The sequence below is a fragment of the Mustela putorius genome, unplaced genomic scaffold (genome assembly GCF_011764305.1).
Source record: "Mustela putorius furo isolate JIRA1106 unplaced genomic scaffold, ASM1176430v1.1 tig00537243_pilon_pilon_pilon, whole genome shotgun sequence".
Classification (NCBI taxonomy): domain Eukaryota; kingdom Metazoa; phylum Chordata; class Mammalia; order Carnivora; family Mustelidae; genus Mustela; species Mustela putorius.
This window is the reverse complement of record NW_025422382.1, coordinates 399081-421104: the sequence shown is the minus strand read 5'-3', so window position 1 is coordinate 421104 and position 22024 is coordinate 399081. Positions and strand designations below refer to the sequence as shown.

Genomic DNA, 22024 nt, shown 5'->3' with positions numbered 1-22024 from the left:
TTAAAAAATTAATTAAAGAAATTAAAAAATAAAAAAGTCTATTTTCTGGCTTTGTTACCAAAGGCATATATATATATATTTTTTTTCAATCTAGTTGCAAGCTATTTCTCCAGTCTGATTTTCTTCTACACACAGTGTAATCCCCATGAGGAAAGAAAGGGGAAACTAAAAATCAGACTAGTAAGCAGGCACTGATACTCTAGCTATGGAGATTTCCAGTCTTTATTATCTAGGAGAGCTAGACTTAACAGATATGAGGAACAAGAGAAAAGACCTCAATTCCATAATCATAGGCCTTTCCTCACTTGAATTTTTAGTTCAAATTTCCTTCACATGCATGATCTAACAAGATTCATCATAAAAAATGATTCCTGGCATTCATGCCCCCAACACTCCTGGCAATACTCTCTGGAAAGACACAAAACTCAACTCAGGGTTTACAGCATTCTGACTATCCCAAGCTACTAACCTATGGGGAAAAAATTAGTATGAGCAAGAGTCAGCAGAAACTTCAGGCAGCAAATGTAGAACTGCTCAAAAATTAAGAAAATATAGTAACTGGATAAAGGCTATGGAAATTATTTAGAGAAATTATTAGAGAAATAAATTATTAGAGAAATTATTAGAGAAATAAAATTATTAGAAAAATAAAAGAAATCTAAACATGAAAAAATATAAGATACTATTAATAAGGAAATCTGGGCATTTATGAAAAAAATAATGTTCAACTTCTAAAAAAAATTATGGTCATTATTAAAAAGTCAGTAGGTGGACTGAAAAATCATACTAGAAAAAACTGAGGAGACAGCTGGCAGATTGCACTAAAGAAGTAGAAAGAAGCAAAACTATAGCAGAAAGAAAAAGGATAATAGAAATTTTAAGAAAAAAAGGGATAGAACAAGAAGGTCCATACTATATCTAGTAGATGTTTAAGTAGAAAGAGAGAAATGGAAGGAGGCAATATTTGAAAATATAAAGATTCTGTATGTCCCCATAATTAATGAAAATAGGAATCTACTATTCAGGAAAGATAAATATTAGGTATGCTAATAAACTTACTATATTTGATCAAATCTAAGATACCATCTTAAAATTATTTTAAGTAACACCTGGTGTTAACAATAACAATAATAAGATATCACCTAGAATTTTTATTTCATTATTACTCAAAGAGTTCTTTTAGATTTATTTAACCATATTTAAAATCAAGTATCATTCTTATGCATATATAAAAATTAAGTGAAATATATTAATTAAAAAATGAACTCCAAAATATCTCCATTTACCATAAAGTTAGACAGTGTAGTCCTGGCATAATGGTATATACAAAGAGATGAAACAGAAGAGAAGGTCCACAAAAAGACTCATTTGATTATAACTCAATTCCAACAAAAACACCAATTCAATGAGAAAAGAAAGATCCACCAAAAGGTGTGGAGCAAATAGATATCCCTATATAGGAAAAATTAACCAGGATCCCTACCTCACACCATACATAAAATTTAATTAAAGATGGATCAAAGACCCTAAGTGAAAGGTAAAACTTTAAGCCTTTATGAAGAAAACAGAGGAGAACATATTTATGATATTGGGATAGTCAAAGATGCCTTGTTCACAACAAAAAAGGAACTAATGATAAAGGAAAACTAATTGATAAACCATTCTTCACTAAAACGTAAGCTTCTACATATCAAAAACATTATTAAGAAAGCAAAAAAGCATGGGGGTTGAGGGGGTAGGGATAGGGTGGTTAGGTTATGGACACTGGGGAGGGTATGTGCTATGGTGAGTGCTGTGAAATGTGTATGCCTGATGATCCACAGATGTGTACCCTTGGAGCAAATAATACATTATATGTTAATGAAAATAATTTTTAAAAAAAGCAAAAAAGCAAGCCATGCAGAAAATACACCAATACATAAACCAGACAAAGAACCAGAAGCTAGAATATAGATCTACTACAATTCAATGATAAAAAGATAAAATAATTTTCTCCTGAATTGGCCAAAGACTTGAACTGATACTTCACATGTTGGAATGGCCTAAAAGTACTTGAAAAGATGTTCACCATTCTAGGTATTCATCAATGAACTGCAAATTAAAACCACACTGAGAATCACAGAATCACTAAAATTATTAAGACTGTCAATATCAAATGTTGGCAAGGATATGGAGCAATTAGAACTCCCATTTATTGCTGAAATGTAAAAAGGTATAGTCGCTTTATAAAACTGTTTGGGAGTTTCTAATAAATTTAGACACCCACCTACCTTATGGCGCAGCAGTGATGTATTTACCTGGGAGAAATGTGGGACATGTCCCACATGTCCTCCAAAATGAATGTATAAATAAAAGACTACAGGAGTATTCATAACGGCTTTATTTGTTAGGGCTAAATATTGAAATGAAAAAATTCATAGATGCCTATGAACAGAAGAATGAAAACACACGTATTATATTTATATTATATTATTATTATTTTTTTTTAAAGATTTTATTTATTCATTTGACAGAGATCACAAGTACATGGAGAGGCAGGCAGAGAGAGAGAGGGAAGCAGGCTCCCAGCTGAGCAGAGCGCCCAATGCGGGACTCGATCCCAGGACCCTGAGATCATGACCTGAGCCGAAGGCAGTGGCTTAACCCACTGAGCCAGCCAGGTGCCCCTATATTATATTATATTTAGAAAATGGATGCAACTCATTTCATTTTTAAAAATTGCTGATACACACCACAAAACAGATGAATCAAACATGTTTAGTACACGGAGTCCATATTTTTTATATATATACTTCATGAAAAGTTCAAAAATTGGCAAAAGTAATCTATGATAATAGAAGTCAGAAACTTCTAGGGTAGGGAAAAGCACTGACTGGAAAGGGGCACAGGAAAACTTTCTGGAGAGAAAGAAATGTTTTCTATCTTGATCTAAGTAGTGGTCAAATAAAAGTACATTTATATAAAAAAAAATCACTCAACTGTACAGTTAAGATTTGTGCAATTTATTGTATCCAAATTATACTTCAATAAAAAGTATGGAGAAAAATTCTTCACATTCGGAATCCAACTTTTTTTAAAATATTTTATTTATTTAAGAGAGAGAGAGAATGAGCAGGGGGGGGGGCAGAAGGAGAGGGAGAAGCAAACTCCCCACTGAGCAGAGACTCTGATGTGGGGCTCAATCCAAGACCCTGAGATAATGACCTGAGCCCCAGGCAAACGCTTAAGCAACTGAGACACACACACAGGCACACCTACAGTCCAACTTCTGAATCACAATTCAGTGAATAATGTCCATGCTTTTTACCCCATTTTGTCTTTTGTGCCATCAACAACACTGATCATGCTGGATATCCTAAAAGCGTGCTCTACCTTGTCTACAGAATTTTCTTCCAAACTAGTGGCATCTATTTTGTGTATTTTTATATTGTTAAAAGTAAAGAAATACCAGTATTTGTGGTATGAATGTTTGTTTCTCCCCCAAATTCATATATTGAAATCCTGACGCCAAAGGTGAAGGTATTAAGAGGTGGGGCTTTAGTCCTAAGAGGAAAATATATAGCGGTACAAGCCTTTCTCAAGAAACAAGAAAGGTCTCAGGTACACAACCTAACCTTACACCTAAAGGAGCTGGAGAAAGAACAAGAAAGAAGCCCTAAACCCAGCAGGAGAAGAGAAATCATAAAGATCAGAGCAGAAATCAATGAAATAGAAACCAAAAAAACAATAGAACAAATCAACAAAACTAGGAGCTGGTTCTTTGAAAGAATTAATAAAATTGATAAGCCCCTGGCCAGACTTATCAAAAAGAAAAGAGAAAGGACCCAAATAAATAAAATCATGAATGAAAGAGGAGAGATCACAACTAACACCAAAGAAATACAAACTATTATAAGAACATACTATGAGCAACTCTATGCCAACAAATTTGACAATATGGAAGAAATGGATGCATTCCTAGAAACATATAAACTACCACAACTGAACCAGGAAGAAATAGAAAGCCTGAACAGACCCATAACCAGTAAGGAGATTGAAACAGTCATTAAAAATCTCCAAACAAACAAAAGCCCAGGGCCAGACGGCTTCCTGGGGGAATTCTACCAAACATTTAAAGAAGAACTAATTCCTATTCTCCTGAAACTGTTCCAAAAAATAGAAATGGAAGGAAAACTTCCAAACTCATTTTATGAGGCCAGCATCACCTTGATCCCAAAACCAGACAAGGATCCCATCAAAAAAGAGAGCTATAGACCAATATCCTTGATGAACGCAGATGCGAAAATACTCAACAAAATACTAGCCAATAGGATTCAACAGTACATTAAAAGGATTATTCACCATGACCAAGTGGGATTTATTCCAGGGCTGCAAGGTTGGTTCAACATCCGCAAATCAATCAATGTGATACAACACATCAATAAAAGAAAGAACAAGAACCATATGATACTCTCAATAGATGCTGAAAAAGCATTTGACAAAGTACAGCATCCCTTCCTGATCAAAACTCTTCAAAGTGTAGGGACAGAGGGCACATACCTCAATATTATCAAAGCCATCTATGAAAAACCCACCGCAAATATCATCCTCAATGGAGAAAAACTGAAAGCTTTTCCGCTAAGGTCAGGAACACGGCAGGGATGTCCATTATCACCACTGCTATTCAACATAGTACTAGAAGTCCTAGCCTCAGCAATCAGACAACAAAAGGAAATTAAAGGCATCCAAATCGGCAAAGAAGTCAAACTATCACTCTTCGCAGATGATATGATACTATATGTGGAAAACCCAAAAGACTCCACTCCAAAACTGCTAGAACTTATACAGGAATCCAGTAAAGTGGCAGGATATAAAATCAATGCACAGAAATCAGTTGCATTTCTCTACACCAACAACAAGACAGAAGAAAGAGAAATTAAGGAGTCAATCCCATTTACAATTGCACCCAAAACCATAAAATACTTAGGAATACACCTAACCAAAGAGGCACAGAATCTATACTCAGAAAACTATAAAGTACTCATGAAAGAAATTGAGGAAGACACAAAGAAATGGAAAAATGTTCCATGCTCCTGGATTGGAAGAATAAATATTGTGAAAATGTCTATGCTACCTAAAGCAATCTACACATTTAATGCAATTCCTATCAAAGTACCATCCATCTTTTACAAAGAAATGGAACAAATAATCCTGAAATTTATATGGAACCAGAAAAGGCCTCGAATAGCCAAAGGAATATTGAAAAAGAAAGCCAAAGTTGGTGGCATCACAATTCCTGACTTCAAGCTCTATTACAAAGCTGTCATCATCAAGACAGCATGGTACTGGCACAAAAACAGACATATAGATCAATGGAACAGAATAGAAAGCCCAGAAATAGACCCTCAACTCTATGGTCAACTAATCTTCGACAAAGCAGGAAAGAATGTCCAATGGAAAAAAGACAGCCTCTTCAATAAATGGTGTTGGGAAAATTGGACAGCCACATGCAGAAAAATGAATTGGACCATTTCCTTACACCACACATGAAAATAGACTCAAAATGGATGAAGGACCTCAATGTGAGAAAGGAATCCATCAAAATCCTTGAGGAGAACACAGGCAGCAACCTCTTCAACCTCAGCCGCAGCAACATCTTCCTAGGAACATCGCCAAAGGCAAGGGAAGCAAGGGCAAAATTGAACTATTGGGATTTCATCAAGATCAAAAGCTTTTGCACAGCAAAGGAAACAGTTAACAAAACCAAAAGACAACTGACAGAATGGGAGAAGATATTTGCAAACGACATATCAGATAAAGGACTAGTGTCCAAAATCTATAAAGAACTTAGCAAACACAACACCCAAAGAACAAATAATCCAATCAAGAAATGGGCAGAGGACATGAACAGACATTTCTGTAAAGAAGACATCCAGATGGCCAACAGACACATGAAAAAGTGCTCCATATCACTTGGCACCAGGGAAATACAAATCAAAACCACAATGCGATATCACCTCACACCAGTCAGAATGGCTAAAATTAACAAGTCAGGAAATGACAGATGCTGGCGAGGATGTGGAGAAAGGGGAACCCTCCTACACTGTTGGTGGGAATGCAAGCTGGTGCAACCACTCTGGAAAACAGTATGGAGGTTCCTCAAAATGTTGAAAATAGAACTGCCCTATGACCCAGCAATTGCACTACTGAATATTTACCTTAAAGATATAAACGTAGTGATCCGAAGGGGCACGTGCACCCGAATGTTTATAGCAGCAATGTCCACAATAGCCAAACTATGTTAAGGACCTAGATGTCCATCAACAGATGAATGGATCAAGAAGATGTGGTATATATACACAATGGAATACTATGCAGCTATCAAAATAAATGAAATCTTGCCATTTGCGACAACGTGGATGGAACTAGAGCATATCATGCTCAGTGAAATAAGTCAAGCAGAGAAAGACAACTATCATATGATCTGCCTGATATGAGGAAGTGGTGATGCAACAAGGGGGGGTCAAGGGGGTAGGAGAAGAATGAATGAAACAAGATGGGATTGGGAGGGAGACAAACCATAAGTGACTCTTAATCTCACAAAACAAACTGAGGGTTGCTGGGGGGAGGGTGGTTGGGAAAGGAGGGTGGGGTTATGGACATTGGGGAGGGTATGTGCTTTGGTGAGTGCTGTGAAGTGTGTAAACCTGGCGATTCACAGACCCCTGGGGATAAAAATATATTATATGTTTATAAAAAATAAAAATATATTAAAAAAAAGAGGTGGGGCCTTTGGAGGGTGCTTAAGCCACAAGGGTGGTTCCTTATGAATGGGATCAGTGCCTTATAAAAGAGATCTAGCCTCCTCAACCATGTGAGGACACAGTGAAAATGTGCCAGCTATGGACCAGAAAGAAGGCTCCCACCAGTAGGCAACTATACTATCACCTTGATTTGGACTTCCCAGCATCTAGAACTGTGAGAAATAAATTTCTCTTGTTTCTAAGCTACCCAGTCTGTGGTATTTTGTGATAGAGAGCAACCCAAATGGTCTAAGATACCAGTGTGAATTATACCACAGCTTCTTGTTGCTTTGAAATGCTTCCATCTCTTCCAAGGAGTTTGCTCAATTTCTCCTGTCTTCAGGTGCATTGCTTGGCATGTGATAAACAAACTCTCTGAAACTGTCTCAGTAACAAAATCTTCACCAAACATAGTTTTCCTCCTTTTAAAGTACTTGATTGTTAATTAGCAAGAAAATGTGGAATTGCTGTCATTCCTCCAAAGAAAAGTTCCACTAATATTAAATTTATATCTTTGTTGTTCATGCCTTTTTGAATACAGAAATGTTTCATTCCCATGCCAAATCTTGGTGTAACCCGTTTTTTTTTTTTTTTAAGATTTTATTTTACTTGAGATAGAAAGCATAGGCAGGGGAGGGGTGGGGGGATGAGAGGAGAAGCAGATTCCCCGCTGAGCACAGAGCCTGAGGAGGCCTGATCCCAAGACCCTGAGATCAAGACCTGAGATGAAATCAGACATTTAACTGACTGAATCAAGTAGGTGTCCCATTGGTGTAATCTTTTTAAATACATTTCGAACCGTGATTAAACTCAAAACATGTGGTAACAATAACTAAAATGAGTATAGTATAAACAGTTTTAACCACATTCACATATATGTAGCAATGAAATTGCTATAGCCTGTTCAATAGTGATTTTAAGATGCCATACATTGTAAAACATATCCAGATTTCAAAATTGGTAAAATATGGAAAAATGTGCATCCCAAGTTGGTGAAATATGGTACTTCTTTGTTTTTTTTTTCTTTTTAGATCACAAGTAGATGGAGAGGCAGGCAGAGAGAGAGAGAGAGAGAGGGAAGCAGGCTCCCTGCTGAGCAGAGAGCCCGATGTGGGACTCCATCCCAGGACCCTGAGACCATGACCTGAGCCGAAGGCAGCGGCTTTAACCCACTGAGCCACCCAGGTGCCCCTGAAATATGGTACTTCTACACCCTACACATATTAGTGAATCTGAAGTTCAAAAAGAAATTTTATAATCTTAAAAGCTACCAAAGAAAGAAAAAGAAGGCCCTATACAACAAAGATAGTAGACAGTTTAACGATGATAACAGAGTTCAAAGACAATAAAATATGAGCTTCAAATACCAGGTCAGACCATCCATCATGAATAAGGGCAAAATGAACACATTATTAGACAAACATAAACTGAGAGAGCTTACCACCAGAGTCATTTTAAAGGAAATTTTTCTAAATCATATATTTTCAAAAGAGTGGTAAACTCAAACAAGCATGTGGGTGAATCCAAATAAGCACTGACTGGAAACACCAACAATTAAAATATCTAATTTTGGGAGTAAAAAGATAAAAAGAAAAGCCTAGGAAACAAAAACATGTAAAACGGCACAGGGTTACCGGATTAAATGATTCTAGGGTCCTTATATAAGAAGAGGGTAGGGACGTGTATCAACTCTATAATTTAAGTCGTGTGTATTTTAAAACATTAAGAGTAACCATTAAAGTGAATAAGAAAGAACAGAGAAAAGCCGATCAACCCACAGTAAGATGCACATTCACACACAGGAAATGCAGGACAAATAGCACGAAAGAATAGCAAAGTGGTAAATTTAGCAGTAATCAGAATTAGTACAATAGACTAAAGGTTCTAGTCAGAAGAAAGATTCTCACTTGTAAGTTAAAAAAGAAGTTGTAAACTCTTATAAGACAAAGGTTTAAAGTAAAAGAAAACTCAATATGAGTCATTGAGAAGAGCTCAGCATCACTTCTGCTGCTGCTTTTGTCAAACGTACATAATCTGAATGTAATCATGAGGACACATCATTAGGCAAGCCCAAACCCAGGGACATTCTACAAAATAATAAACACTATTCTTTAAAAACATCAATGTCATTACATACAAAGAATGATGCAAGGACTCTTGCAGATCAAAGACGACTAGGGAGACATAACTACAGGAATACAATGTGTGATCTTGGATTTTCTTTTGCTAAAAAGGACGCTAGCAACATAATTTTTTAAGATGTTAATTACTTGTCAGAGAGAGAGAAAGAGAGAGCACACAAGCAGGGGGAGCAGTAGGCAAAGGAAGAAGCAGGCTCCCCGCCAAGCATGGAGCACAAAGCAGGGTTCGATCCCAGGATTCTGGGATCATGACCTGAGCCAAAGGCAGATGCTTAACTAACTGAGCCACCCAGGCATCCTTGTTAGTGAGATAATTAAGAAAATCTGAATGGGATCTACAGATTAGATAATAGTAACCTATTGCTGTTTATTTCCTGATTTTGATTACTATAATGTGGTTATATAAGAGGATTCTTGTTTTTAGAAAATACACATTGAAGTATGTGGAGATGAAGGGGCATCTTGCCTGCATCTTACCCTTAAATGGTTCAGAAAAAAAGAGACTTGTAGATAGAAGAGGACAGAGAGAATAATCAAAAGAGAGGTTAGTTGAAAATTTAAAAATTGAAAATTAAAAAAGATTAAAGAATAAAAAAGATATACCAGGAAAAAAATAACCTAAAGAAAGTTGGTATTTAACATTAGACTAAATGAATGTTAAGGCAGAAAATGTATGATTAACTTCTTTACCTATACTACATAGTTAGAACAGTGTCTGGCAAACAGTCCACGCTCATAAATACTTAGTCTATGAAGGTAATAAAGACAGTTAATACACAATGATAAAAGGAACAATTGACCAGGAAGATACAGCAGTTTTAACCTTGTGTGCACCTAGAAACAGCTTCAAACACTGAGCACATACTAGGGAAATATATTGATAGTGTGTATGGACTGTAAATGTTGACTGCATACTAGGCAATACAGCAAACCTCAACAAACTTCACAGAACAGATTACGTATAACCCACACTCACCAGCTACAAGGCAACTAAATTAGAAAAGAATGACAAAAAAAGAATAATCAATCTATACATATCAAAAATGTTCAAATATGCTTCTAAATAGCACATAGATCAAAGAAGAAATCAAAATGGAACTTAGAAAATATTTAGAATAAAAATACTAAATTTCACACTGTGTGTGGTGCATTAACAATGAATCTTGGAACACTGAAAAAATAAAATAAAATAAAATAAAATACTGAATTTCAAAACTTGTGGGACGAAGCTGAAGTGGTTCTCAAGGGTAAATTTATAGTCTTAAGCAAGTGCTTATATTAGAAACTAGAAAGGACTGACAACAAATGTATCAAGTATCCAAACACAAAACTTTAGGAAGAAAAAACAAATAGAGAAAATAAGAGAGTTGGGAACAAAAATCAAGAACAATATTTCTTTTTTTTTTTTTTAATTTTTATTGCTTATTTGACAGAGAGACAGCAAGAGCAGGGACACAAGCAGGGGGAGTGGGAGAGGGAGAAGCAGGCTCAATCCCAGGACTCAATCCCCAAACCCTGGGATCATGACCTGAGCTGAAGGCAGACGATTAACGACTGAGCCAGACAGGCACCCCTAGAACAGTATTTCTTAAAAGCTATTAGAGAAGTTCAACAAAACCAAAGTCAGTTCTTTGAAATTACTAGTAAAATTAATAAACCTCAGGCAATACTAATTAAGAAACAAAGTATAAATAAGCATCATGAGAAATGACAACAGGGGCATGATGAAAGAGAGAGCAGCTAAAAAAAAGGGAGTTTAGATTAAAGGAAACTATAACATATCAAAACTGATACTATTATTACTGAGACAATAGTTTAAAACTACTCAAACTATTTTACAGATACGTTCCTCCAAGTATACAAGAAGAAGATCATCTTTAATTTCATATAAAGTGAGATTTATACCAAATAGGAAACCAAAATAGGGAATCACAGAATATTAAAATAGGAAGCACCCCTCAGTTCATTTTATGAGGCTAATGTGACCTTGATACCAGAAAAGAAAAAGCAAAATAAATTATAGACAAATTTCACTAAATATAGTGAAAATATTAATAAATGAAACCCAGGAATATATATGGAATATAGCCCATAAAATACACAATAATAAAAAATGCTAGAATGACTTACTGTTACAAAATCTTATAATTTCCAAAATTAATATATTAAAGATGAAAAAAATCCATTATGACCAGTCTAAGAGCTGTATAAGAATCATCTAATAAAATGCAAAAACCATTCATAATATAAATTTAAGCAAACTAAAAACAGAGGATAAGTTCTTCAGATTGATAAATGGCATTTAGCAAACATAGCTAGTGATACGTTTCCTTTAAAATCAGGAATAAGGAAAGGATGCCTTCTTTTGCTTCTTTATTCAGCTTTGTACTAGAGGTATGGTCAAACTGGAAGTTCAGTCTGGCTAGTCAAACAAGAAGAAATAAAATGTAATGATTAAGGGAAACTACAATTATTCACAAAAAATTAAGATTTTCTAAATAGAAAATCTAAGATAACCTACAGATATATTATTAGAATTATTAAGTGTCAGAGCATGGCTGCTAAATATGAGATCAATGAAACAAAATCAACTGTGGTTCCATATACTGGCAACAACAGTAAGAAATCTACTTCTTTTTTAAAGGTTTTATTTCTTTATTTATTTAACAGAGAGAGAGAGAGAGAGAAACAGCAAGAGAGGGAACACAAACAGGGAGAGTGGGTGAGGGAGAAGCAGGCTTCCCACTGAGCAGGGAGCCTGACACAGGACTCAATCCCAGAACCCTGGGATCATGACCCGAGCTAAAGGCAGACGCTCAACAACTGAGCCACCCAGGAGCCCCAGGAAATCTATTTCTGATCAAAATAATTTACAATAGCAAAAAAAAAAAAGAATAAAATATGACTTATATGAATTGAGAGATATGTTATATTCATATTATGCCTTCATAGTAATGCACCATGTGCATATTATATTAAAGGTTCAATATAAAAAATGTCAATTGTCTTCAAACTCAAAGATATTCCAATCAAACAGACCAGTAGGATTATTCATGAAACTTGACATGCTATTTCTAAAAAAAAATCTTTTTTTTTTTTTAAGGAAGAAAGGAAGGCTAGGGAAGAGGAAGGAAGATCGGGGTCCTCATGCTACTAATTCTTAGAACATAACAGAGATTACAGTTATTAAGGTAGTGTTATATTGGAACATAGATAGAGATCAATAAAACAGACCAGAGAGGCCAGGCACAGACCCATGCATATGTTGGTATTTAATTTGCTAGAGGGAGATACTGCCAAGGGGAGATGGAAGGACAGAAATAATCCATTCTTCAATAAATGGTGCTGGGACAATTAGCAATCCATATGAGAAAAAAAGAAAACAAATCTGGATTTCAATTTTACACCACAAGAAAAAATCATTTCCAAATAGATAAAACATGGGAAGAGCAACTTCAAAACTTTTGTCAGGTAACAGAAAAATATCTTCATGCCCTCAACTTTTAAAAGAAGTAGTTTCAAACAAAAACACCATAAACAATAAAGAAAACTATTGATGATTTTTACTTCTCTTCCTCAAAATATAGAAGAAACAAAAGAAATACCACTGATCAAGAGGAAAAAGAAAAAAAAAAGCCTGCAATTATAATGGGCAAAGGATAAGACTATTCAGGCACTCTAAATGAGAGACAATCTCTTATCACAAAAGAAAAAAGATGAAAGGCATTCAGCCTCACTGGAAATTCATATTAAAATCTCAATGCCATATAATTTCATAGTTAAAAGACTGGCAAAAAATAAAAGGTCTGACAGTATCAGGTATCAGCAAAAATGTGAAGTTAAAGGAACTCCCAGGTAAAGCTGATAGAAATGTAATTTGGTTGTACCAAATTTTTATATCAAGTTTTGGACAAAACTTGATGATATCTAATAAAACAAAATGAGCATAATCCTGGATTCAGCAATGCCTCTCCCAAGCTCTTCCATTGAGCACTGTTTGCCAAATACAGGTTGCAATCAACTTTTCATTGGTCAAGAAATCAATTCGGGGGCGCTTGGGTGGCTCAGTCGGTTAAGCTGCTGCCTTTGGCTCAAGTCATGATCCCAGGGTCCTGGGATTGAGATCCACATCGGGTTCCCTATTCAGTGGAGAGCCTGCTTCTCCCTCTCCCTCTGCCTGCCACTCTGCCTACTTGTGCTCTCTCTCTCTCTCTCTCTGTCAAATAAAAAAACAAAATCTTTTTAAAAAAAAAATCAATTCAGTAGGTTGAGACCAACATCTTTGATAGAAGATCAAGGGCAGATACAGCTTCATGAAATGTCTGCTTCTATCATTTATAACTTACCCATATAAATATTTAATAGCTGAGTATTTAATAACTGGACTTTAATGTAAATTTTATTTATTACCATAGACTATGGTCTGAAAGCCACTGTCCCAGAGAAACTATTATGCCTATTCACCAAAAGACATGTACATAAATGTTATTTGTGATATTTTTTAATAATTAAAAATTGGAGGGGCGCCTGGGTGGCTCATGGGTTAAGCCTCTGCCTTCAGCTCAGGTCATGATCCCAGGATCCTGGGATTGAGCCCCGCATCAGACTCTCTGCTCTGCGGGGAGCCTGCTTTCTCCTCTCTCTCTGCCTGCCTCTCTGCCTACTTGTAATCTTTCTCTGTCAAATAAATAAATAAAATCTTTTTTTAAAAAATTAAAAATTGGAAATACCACTGTGCATAAGTAGAATGGTTAATTACAATCATACAATGAAAATTAGTGAACCAGAGCTACAGATAACAACACAGACAAATCTCAAAGCATGTTAATAAAAGCGACTTACAGAAAACATGTACAGTATGATGAACATTTAAAAGAATGTTCAAAAGCATACAAAAAAATTACTTGATATTGTTTAGGGAGGGGTACATACATATATGGAAAAGGAAACCAACATGCATTGGAATAAGCACTATACTCAGAATTGTGCTTACCTCTGCAAAGGAGGGAGGGAATGTGATGGGGGAGGGTTATACACTAGGCCTTAACTATATTTGAAGGATTTTTATTTATTAAGTTGATTGGTAGATATACACACATGTTGGTAATACTATTTCCCATTCTTTTCAGACTGTCTGAAATGTTTCACAATTGTTTAAAAGGGAAAGCTACCATATAAACAAAAAAAGGCACTTGGTTTGAAATTTGTAAAATCTCCCAGAAAAAGATCAGTGACTTTAAACTACAATAAGCAAACAAGCAAACAAAAACTTTTCTACATCAAAAACAGACAAGTTTTCTGATAAGAAAATGAAGTGGGTAATGCATTTGTTTAATCTCTTCTATAAGATTTGATGGGCAAAGCAAAGAAACACACAAAATGAGTAAACCCAGGGAAATGCTAAAAACAAGAGAGTCATCTTTAAGAGATCCCACAGTTTGGATGAATTTCAGGAAGCTGGCAAGCAGACAGGATCTTACTAGCGATAACCCCAGACAAAACCACAGCTCGGAACTGGAAAGAGACATGCTGGCCGGCAGCGTCTGCAGTCCTCTCCTACAGAATGCCGTTTTATTTGGTGCTCACACTCAGAACACGTAGAGAGCAGAAGTGGACGGTGGTTAACTGTGGCTAAGCAAGTAGATGTGTAATGAAAAGTCTGTCTACTCCACTGTTCTTCCCGGAGCAGCAGCAAACCCACCCCTGCCTCAGCCCACTCCCACCCCTGTCATGCACACACACAGGCAGTGGACGGAGCAGCCAGCTGCAGAAAGCCTCAGCCAGAGCTTCAGGATCTGTTCTCTCAACAACATGAGAGCATCTGACAAGGAAGGATGGAGCACGTGGGAGTTTTAGCCATGGAGACGGCTAATAACTGCTACATTCGAACCGGAGGCAGAAAAGAATGGCAGTGTCATCCCACACAGAAGATAGTAAAGTCCTTCTATCCCCCAAATAGCCATTCTCTTATTTTGGCAATTACAGAGTGAGCCTCCCTTTTCCCTTCCACTCACTCTAAAGGGAAGCCTGCCAATGTGTGGGATTCGACAACTTACACAAATCCAGTGATCATTTTAGGGAGAGATCTTGGAGTTAAAAAGACCTGTTCAGCTGCGCAGGAGATCCAGTCACTACTTAACACAGTCGTTCATCTAAGGATTACCAGCCACTGAGTAAAATGAAAATCGTGAAAGAAAAAAACAGAATGAAAGAAAAAGTGTGATAACTGACCCTAGAGAAATGAAGAGGCACTGAAGAAGAAAAAAAAAAAAAAGAACCCTCAGTTTTAAAAGTCTCTTGGCTGTTTTAGGGAAGGATGCTTTGAAAAAGAAACAAAAGTTACATCCAGTCTTATGTAACCTTACATGTATATTCAAATTTCCCATAAATTCATATGCATGGTACCTATCATCACGATGACACCATATGCATCATATTTACTAAATCTTTGTAACTTTTAGAAGTTAATACAATTTCCTTTTCCATAGATGTTGGCTGCTGCCTAAACTGTAACAGTAATGGTCAGACATAATACTCACTGGGAAATTCAGTAAGCAATTTCCTGGATACACATTATGTACTTTCCAAACGAAAGAACACAGACGGGAATATGCAAAAGTCAATAGATTTCTGTGCCCCACTCTACCAAAGCTTTTTGAGTTCTTATCATACCCAAGGTCCTGAGGATAGATCACCAGCCTGAGCCGCTCCTAGACACTCAGCAATGTAAAAGATTGACTCAATCTGGAGGTTTTTTAAAATAAACAAGCCATTTCTAATATTTAAATCCAATCTGGATAGGGCCTGACAGAATTTAGGGGCTCTGGAATAAATCCATTTCATAGAAAAGGTTCTGAAATTATCCCAACCTCCTAGAAGATGTGAGCATTACTGAGCTCTTATTTTTCTGGGAAAACTTCAAAATGAAACCAATCTGTACAATGAGGCCTAGAGATAAGGCATCATCTGTCCCTCAACCTTTCCAAGTATACCATTTATATTACACTTAATTATTTACTAAGGAACTCAATGTCTCAAAGAAGTTAAGAGTTAGATTGTACCTTTATAAAGAGTTAGATTTTAGTTGAATGATATACAGAGAGAACCTAGTACTTTTCTATTGCATGTAAAGAAAAGAAGCTTGTTTAAAAAAAATGTTTGTTTTTATCATTAGAAGTCTTCTCAGTCTGTATCACATAATACAGTCAAAAGTCCTATTTCTAGGGATGCCTGGATGGCTCAGTTTGTTAAGTGGCTGTGTTTGTCTTGGGTCATGATCCCAGGGTCCTGGGATTGAGTCCCACATCGGGCTTCTTGCTCATCGGGCTCCTTGCTCAGCCTGCTTCTCCTTCCACCTGCCACTCCCCCTGCTTGCATATCTCTCTCTCTCTGACAAATAAATTAATTTTTTAAGCTACTACTAGTGCTCCTCGCATGTGCACAAGTACAAGATACCTGAGCATCAGGCTCTTATTTCATTGCTGAACTTGAGTAAAGCTATAAATCTAATGAAGTTTGTCTTCAGAGTTCCAAAGTGGCCTTCCTGTAGTTTTGTCCCCACAGTGGAAACTTGTTTCCTCCTGCTCACATGCCAGCTCCTGACCATGTTAACGTCTTTCTTCAGATTCAACAAACTAAAAAGGATCCTAGAAATAATCTAGCCCAAGACCCTCACTTTAGAAAAAAGTAAACTGATGCTTAGAGAGTTAACAATTTACCCAAGGTCACCCAGCTAATGAGAGATGAAGCTGTGACCAGAACAAGGTCTCTGATGCCCAATGCAATGCTTTTTCTACTATACTAGCCTGCCTCTGTCAACCCTGCAAAGGAAATGATATTTATGTATGTCTTCACAGCCCTTGGCTTCTCCTCTCTGAGCCTTTTCCCTCCTGGTACAACAATTTATCAACCTAAAGTTACCAATAACCTTCTTTCTTATTAATTCTATTACCATGATAAAACAGGAAAGAATTCACTACTCATTTATATTAGCTAATGCATTTATTGATAATACTTCTGTTTCTAATTTTACATTTATCTTCTAAAATGAAAAACACCTTAACATTTCCCAAATCAAAACATAAGGCTTAATAATTATATGCACAATTAAATTCAGAAAAGAACTGAGTTACTGTAGATTCTTACTTTACATAAAATAATACCATAACATTTATTTCATTTCCTTAGAAGAAAAGGCAGAGATCACATATCGATTCTGTTTTAATACTCACCACAAATGTGATTTGATTATGTCGCAGGTTAAGTTCAGTTAGTGAATCCAGACCACTGAGATTATCAACGTGACTTAAAAGGTTCCTAGCAAGATTTAAAACTCTCAAATCACACAAATGACTGACATTTTCAATTTTGGTAATCTGTTAAAAAATGAGAAAGAGATAATTAGCAAGCATTGTCATAGATATGCATGTTATAAAAACCCTAAAAATAAAATACATAGTCACTGGATTCAGTGACAGGTTTACATGAAGACAATTAAAAATGTATTTCCAGGGGCACCTGGGTGGCTCAGTCGGTTAAGCCTCTGTCTTTGGCTCACATCATGATCCCAGAGTCTCAGGATCAAGACCCACATCAGGTTCCCTGGTTGGTGGGGAGCCTTCTTCTCTCTTTGGCCCTCACCCTGCTCTCATGCTCTCATTATCTCAAATAAATAAATAAAATCTTTTAAAAAATGCATTTCCAAGTTTCTCTGTTATAGATAAGAAGTCATTTAACTTGTGAAAATTAAATAAAGGTACGTATTTTATAATTTCACCATAGTAAATATTTGCAGTAAATTTTATCAAATAGTCAATAAGTCCATCCTTGGGGCATCTCTAATTGCCAGGTCCAGATGAAAGTGACAAGAGCTAAAGGCACCTGGGTGGCTCAGTCGTTAAGCTCAGGTCATGATCTCAGGATCATGGGATTGAGCCTCACAGGGAGCCTGCTTCTCCCTCTCCAACTCCTCCTGCTTATGTTCCCTCTCTTGCTGTCTCTCCCTCTCTCTGTCAAATAAATAAATAAAATCTAAAAAAAAAAAAAAAAAAAAGGTGACAAGAGCTATACATACTACTGCCAAATAAAAACTTACTGCAAGCTCAAGGCCAAAGCTCACAATATTTTGACCAAGCAAGACAGCCCTCTGAGAGAAAAGGCAAGGAAAAGGAATGCTACCACACCCTCCTTGTTCTCTCCATTTATACTGCAGGATCCTGAAAGCCGTCAAGAGTCTAAATGGAAAAGATACAACAAACTAGAATCCCAAGTGGAGATGGAGGGTGGATATTCTTTATTAGTGAAAGTGCTTAAGAGAAGAGACAGATAACGTGTAGCCAGAGTTCAATATGATAGACATTAATTGTTCAGAACAAGAGGACTTGAGTCATGGAATAGGCATGTGCACATAGTCTCTGGCCCGCAGCAGAGGAGCTCTGAGTTGCACCACAAGGTGGGGTAAGGAAAAGCTATGCCTATGAACTGATGAGAGCACAACAGGATTTTAAGCCCTGCCAGTGTAACCGCGCAAGCACAGTGCAGTGGTTCTCTAGGACACGTAAGTAGGGGTCCTTGCAGGGGACTTCGTCACCCAACTACTTAAGTTAACAATGAGTAAGGTATATAACACTTTTCTTCCAAACATTAAAAAAAGTTACCACAATCACTAGAGGTTAACTTTCTCATCTGTACTATCTGCCCAGTACAGATGAGAAAAAAATCTGCAATTTTTTATTCAACATTCCAAAGCAGATGTCAGCTAAAAGTATGTTTTCTTAGATTTATAATCCAGTTTGTATGTTGTTATTGGACCTTCTCTTACATTCAAGAAATACCATCTAGATTCCATCTAGGTTCAAAAGGGAAAACCTATGTTTATTATAAACCTATGTTTATTATAAATTATTATAAACTATATTATTATAAACCTATGTTTATTATAAACATCTGACTATGCTTTAAAATTTGTCCTAAGATTTTGATCTAACTAATGTAAAATGAAATCAGTGAAAGCTGTCAAAGAAGAAACAAGGTTATCCATATCTGAAGATGATAGAACTACGTACAATGAGATGTGGACAAAAGCATTTCAAAACTAAATAAGTGACAGAATTTTAAATGTATGGAATCAGCAAAAAGCAAAACAGACACCATGAAACTTTCCTGAGAACAGGAAAGATAAAAATATATAGAATGAAGGGGCATAATTGTTAGATGACATACATAATTAAGTCTTCCCCCTTCTGGTACTAAACCTTGGGCATTTCTTGCAGAAAACTACCTTTCTCTAATTCTTTGGTCCTAGTGGGACTGATAATTAGAATGCTGACATTGTAGGCATTGTAGAGTTACCTTTTATTTAGTTTGGTAACTCTGAAAAGGAACATTATTAATTTTAAAATATGGGTATCAAGATGTAAGTTTTAAAAAATCACTGGGGATATCGTTCAGCTTTTTGGTTTGCAATCAGATAGGGCAGAATAGTCAGCAATGTATCTGACTGAGCCTATTATGCATTGCAGTCGGGGACAAAGTCACGGGGAATGGTAAAAATTTCAGGCAAAAGGTGACGTGGGGTGAGAGTACAGCTTTTGATTAGTTAATAAACTTCACAGCAAGAAGAAATGATGGGAATGTCGGAAAGCCCAATCATACACCATACTGATCAGAGAGAGGGTCTCCAGGAGACTGCATGGCTTCTCAATACACCTAGGAAAGCTGGATACTCCAGGCTCCTCTTTATGTGTAAGAGTAACCCAGACTGCTCTGTCTGGATAAAGACAACCTTCTGAGTCAGCAATGCTGAAAGGGCAAATGTCTGCTTTCAGTCAAGCGGTCACAGAAAGGGCAAGCTCTCCCTGAAGGAAAAAATGGCCTTGAAAGAACAGATCCTTCCTGAAGCACATTTGTGTCCATGTTAAAGTAAGCTTTCACCGAGAGAACGAATTCTGGAAGACCAAAACAAATCTACCTCAGAATTTGAGAGGTGACCTCTCAGATTCCTCTGTATTCCTCACTATTCAGATATAATTAATTGCTAAATCTTGATGTTTCCATTTTTTTTTAAGATTTTATTGATTTATTTGACGAGGGAGAAAAAGCACAAGTAGGCAGAGAGGCAGGCTGAAGGAAAAGGGGAAGCCAGCTCCCCAATGAGCAGGGAGACTGATGTAGGACTCGATCCCAAGACCCTGGGATCATGACCTGAGCCGAAGGCAGACACTTAACCAACTGAGCCACCCAGGTGTCCCATTGATGTTTCCACTTTTTAAATATTTATCCAATCTGTCCCCTTATTAAATCCCTATCGTTACTACTTCAGGTCAAGCCACCATCACTTTTCACAAAGATTATTGGATTAGTCTCTCAGCTGTTCTAGCTCCAGTTTAACTTTCCTCCCACTCTTTCCATCCACCAATCTATCTCCTGAACACTATTATCATTCCTCAGACAATTTCCACATCCATAAACCAATTATGTTTATTTCACAATGTACACCAAGTATCATTTTTATTTCTGATGAAAGTAAACTCTGAAAACAAAAAATATTCACTTAATTTTTTTAGGTTTTTCACTACCTGATGCTTTTTTTTTTTTTTTTAAAGAATTGGACATTGTTTGATGTTGAATAGTTTATCTCCTGACTTTTTAGAAGCCCGAGGTTACCAATGCTATCTTTGCTTTGAAATATTCTAAATTTCTGCTGAATGGATTTAGATATTTTGAAACAAGACATGGATTTTCATGTAAAGCTTCCTTCTTGTAGTTATAGAGCCTTGAGAAATAATTTGTGTGGTACAAATATTTAATCTCAACACATGGAATAAGTGCAAACACAAAGCTGAAATTATATGACATAACACAGATCAGCTAACAAGGAATAGAGCATTTTTTTATCAACATAATGGTGGTAAATAATTCCCACACATCACATATGGATCAAGTGATATGTTAGTCATATACCGGAATCCCTCAGAGATCTTGTGTAACGCCCATGAATTCTTAAAGGTGGGGGCATCTGGATGGTTTAGTTCCATTCAGGTCATGATCTCAGGGTTCTGAGATTGAGCCCTGCGATGGAGCCTTCTTAAGAATATCTCTTTTTCTCCCTCTGCCTCTCACCCCAACTCTTGCTCTAAAAAAATAAATAAAATAAAATAAAATAATAAATAAATAAATGAATTCTTAAAGGTATATTATAATGTGAAAGCTACATAAATATGTTTAATTATATATATACATTTTAAAATAAACTTGAAAAAAGTTTTACCATAAAATGCTGCAATTAGTTATGAATAGTTTTAAAAATAGTGGGCTACCAAAAAAAATGAAAAACCGTAAATAAAAAAAATAAAAATAGTGGGCTACAAGACAGAATAGCAATTCCTCAGGTGTGGCATACAAAGCCCTCCACAATCTGGCCTTTCCTTTTCTCTCCCCTCATTTCTCACTGTTCTTCAACATGCGCTAAATTCTCAAGCAGTAAAAAATACCCTGTTGTTTTTAGTCTCAGTGCTTTTGCATATGATGTTCTTTTACTGACAAACTCTTAATTCTTCTTCCCCTTCCAGCCTTACCTCACTGGGTAACTTCTCTACTAGAGTGACACTAACCAGCCTGCAGAGGTGGACAATTCCCAGGCTACCAACATTCCTCCCATTCTGTGCACATACAGACACACACAGATGGGGCTGGGTGAGATTAGAACCTAGCAAATGTGGTCTATCTAGATGTATCAAGGTTTTCATTCATTAATTAGCTTTTCACCAAAACGATTGGGACTCACAGCTGTTAGAAAGCCTAGAGAGATCATACTGAAGTTTGCACTTGACTGACTGCAGGTGGTTCAACAGGTAGGGACTCCAGAGCACCCCAGAATGTACACTTACCACCTCAAGAGAGGCACTACCTTCTGCATGAGTATGTAGCTCATGTAGCTGGTCTTAAATAAATACATTTCAAAGACAAATATTTCAATGGAAGAGCAAAGGACCAAAAAATAGCCAAGAGGCTCTAAGAGAGAAGAAGGGGAAACATAACAAACCAGATAGAAAAATTCAGGTAGACAGACATAGAGGCAGACAAAACACAAAGAGACATTAT

The 22024-nt window shown here is 36.5% G+C and overlaps 1 protein-coding gene across 2 annotated transcripts in view; it reads right to left on the bottom strand.

Annotated features, from left to right (window-relative positions):
- Positions 1-22024, bottom strand: part of LRRC49 (leucine rich repeat containing 49) — a 160745-nt gene that overhangs the window by 115443 nt on the left and 23278 nt on the right. For both annotated transcript variants that reach the window (XM_013059344.2, XM_004758321.3), the window contains one exon: positions 17155-17298. In XM_013059344.2, coding sequence (XP_012914798.1) covers positions 17155-17298 — 144 coding nt within the window. The remainder of the gene's footprint in view (positions 1-17154; positions 17299-22024) is intronic.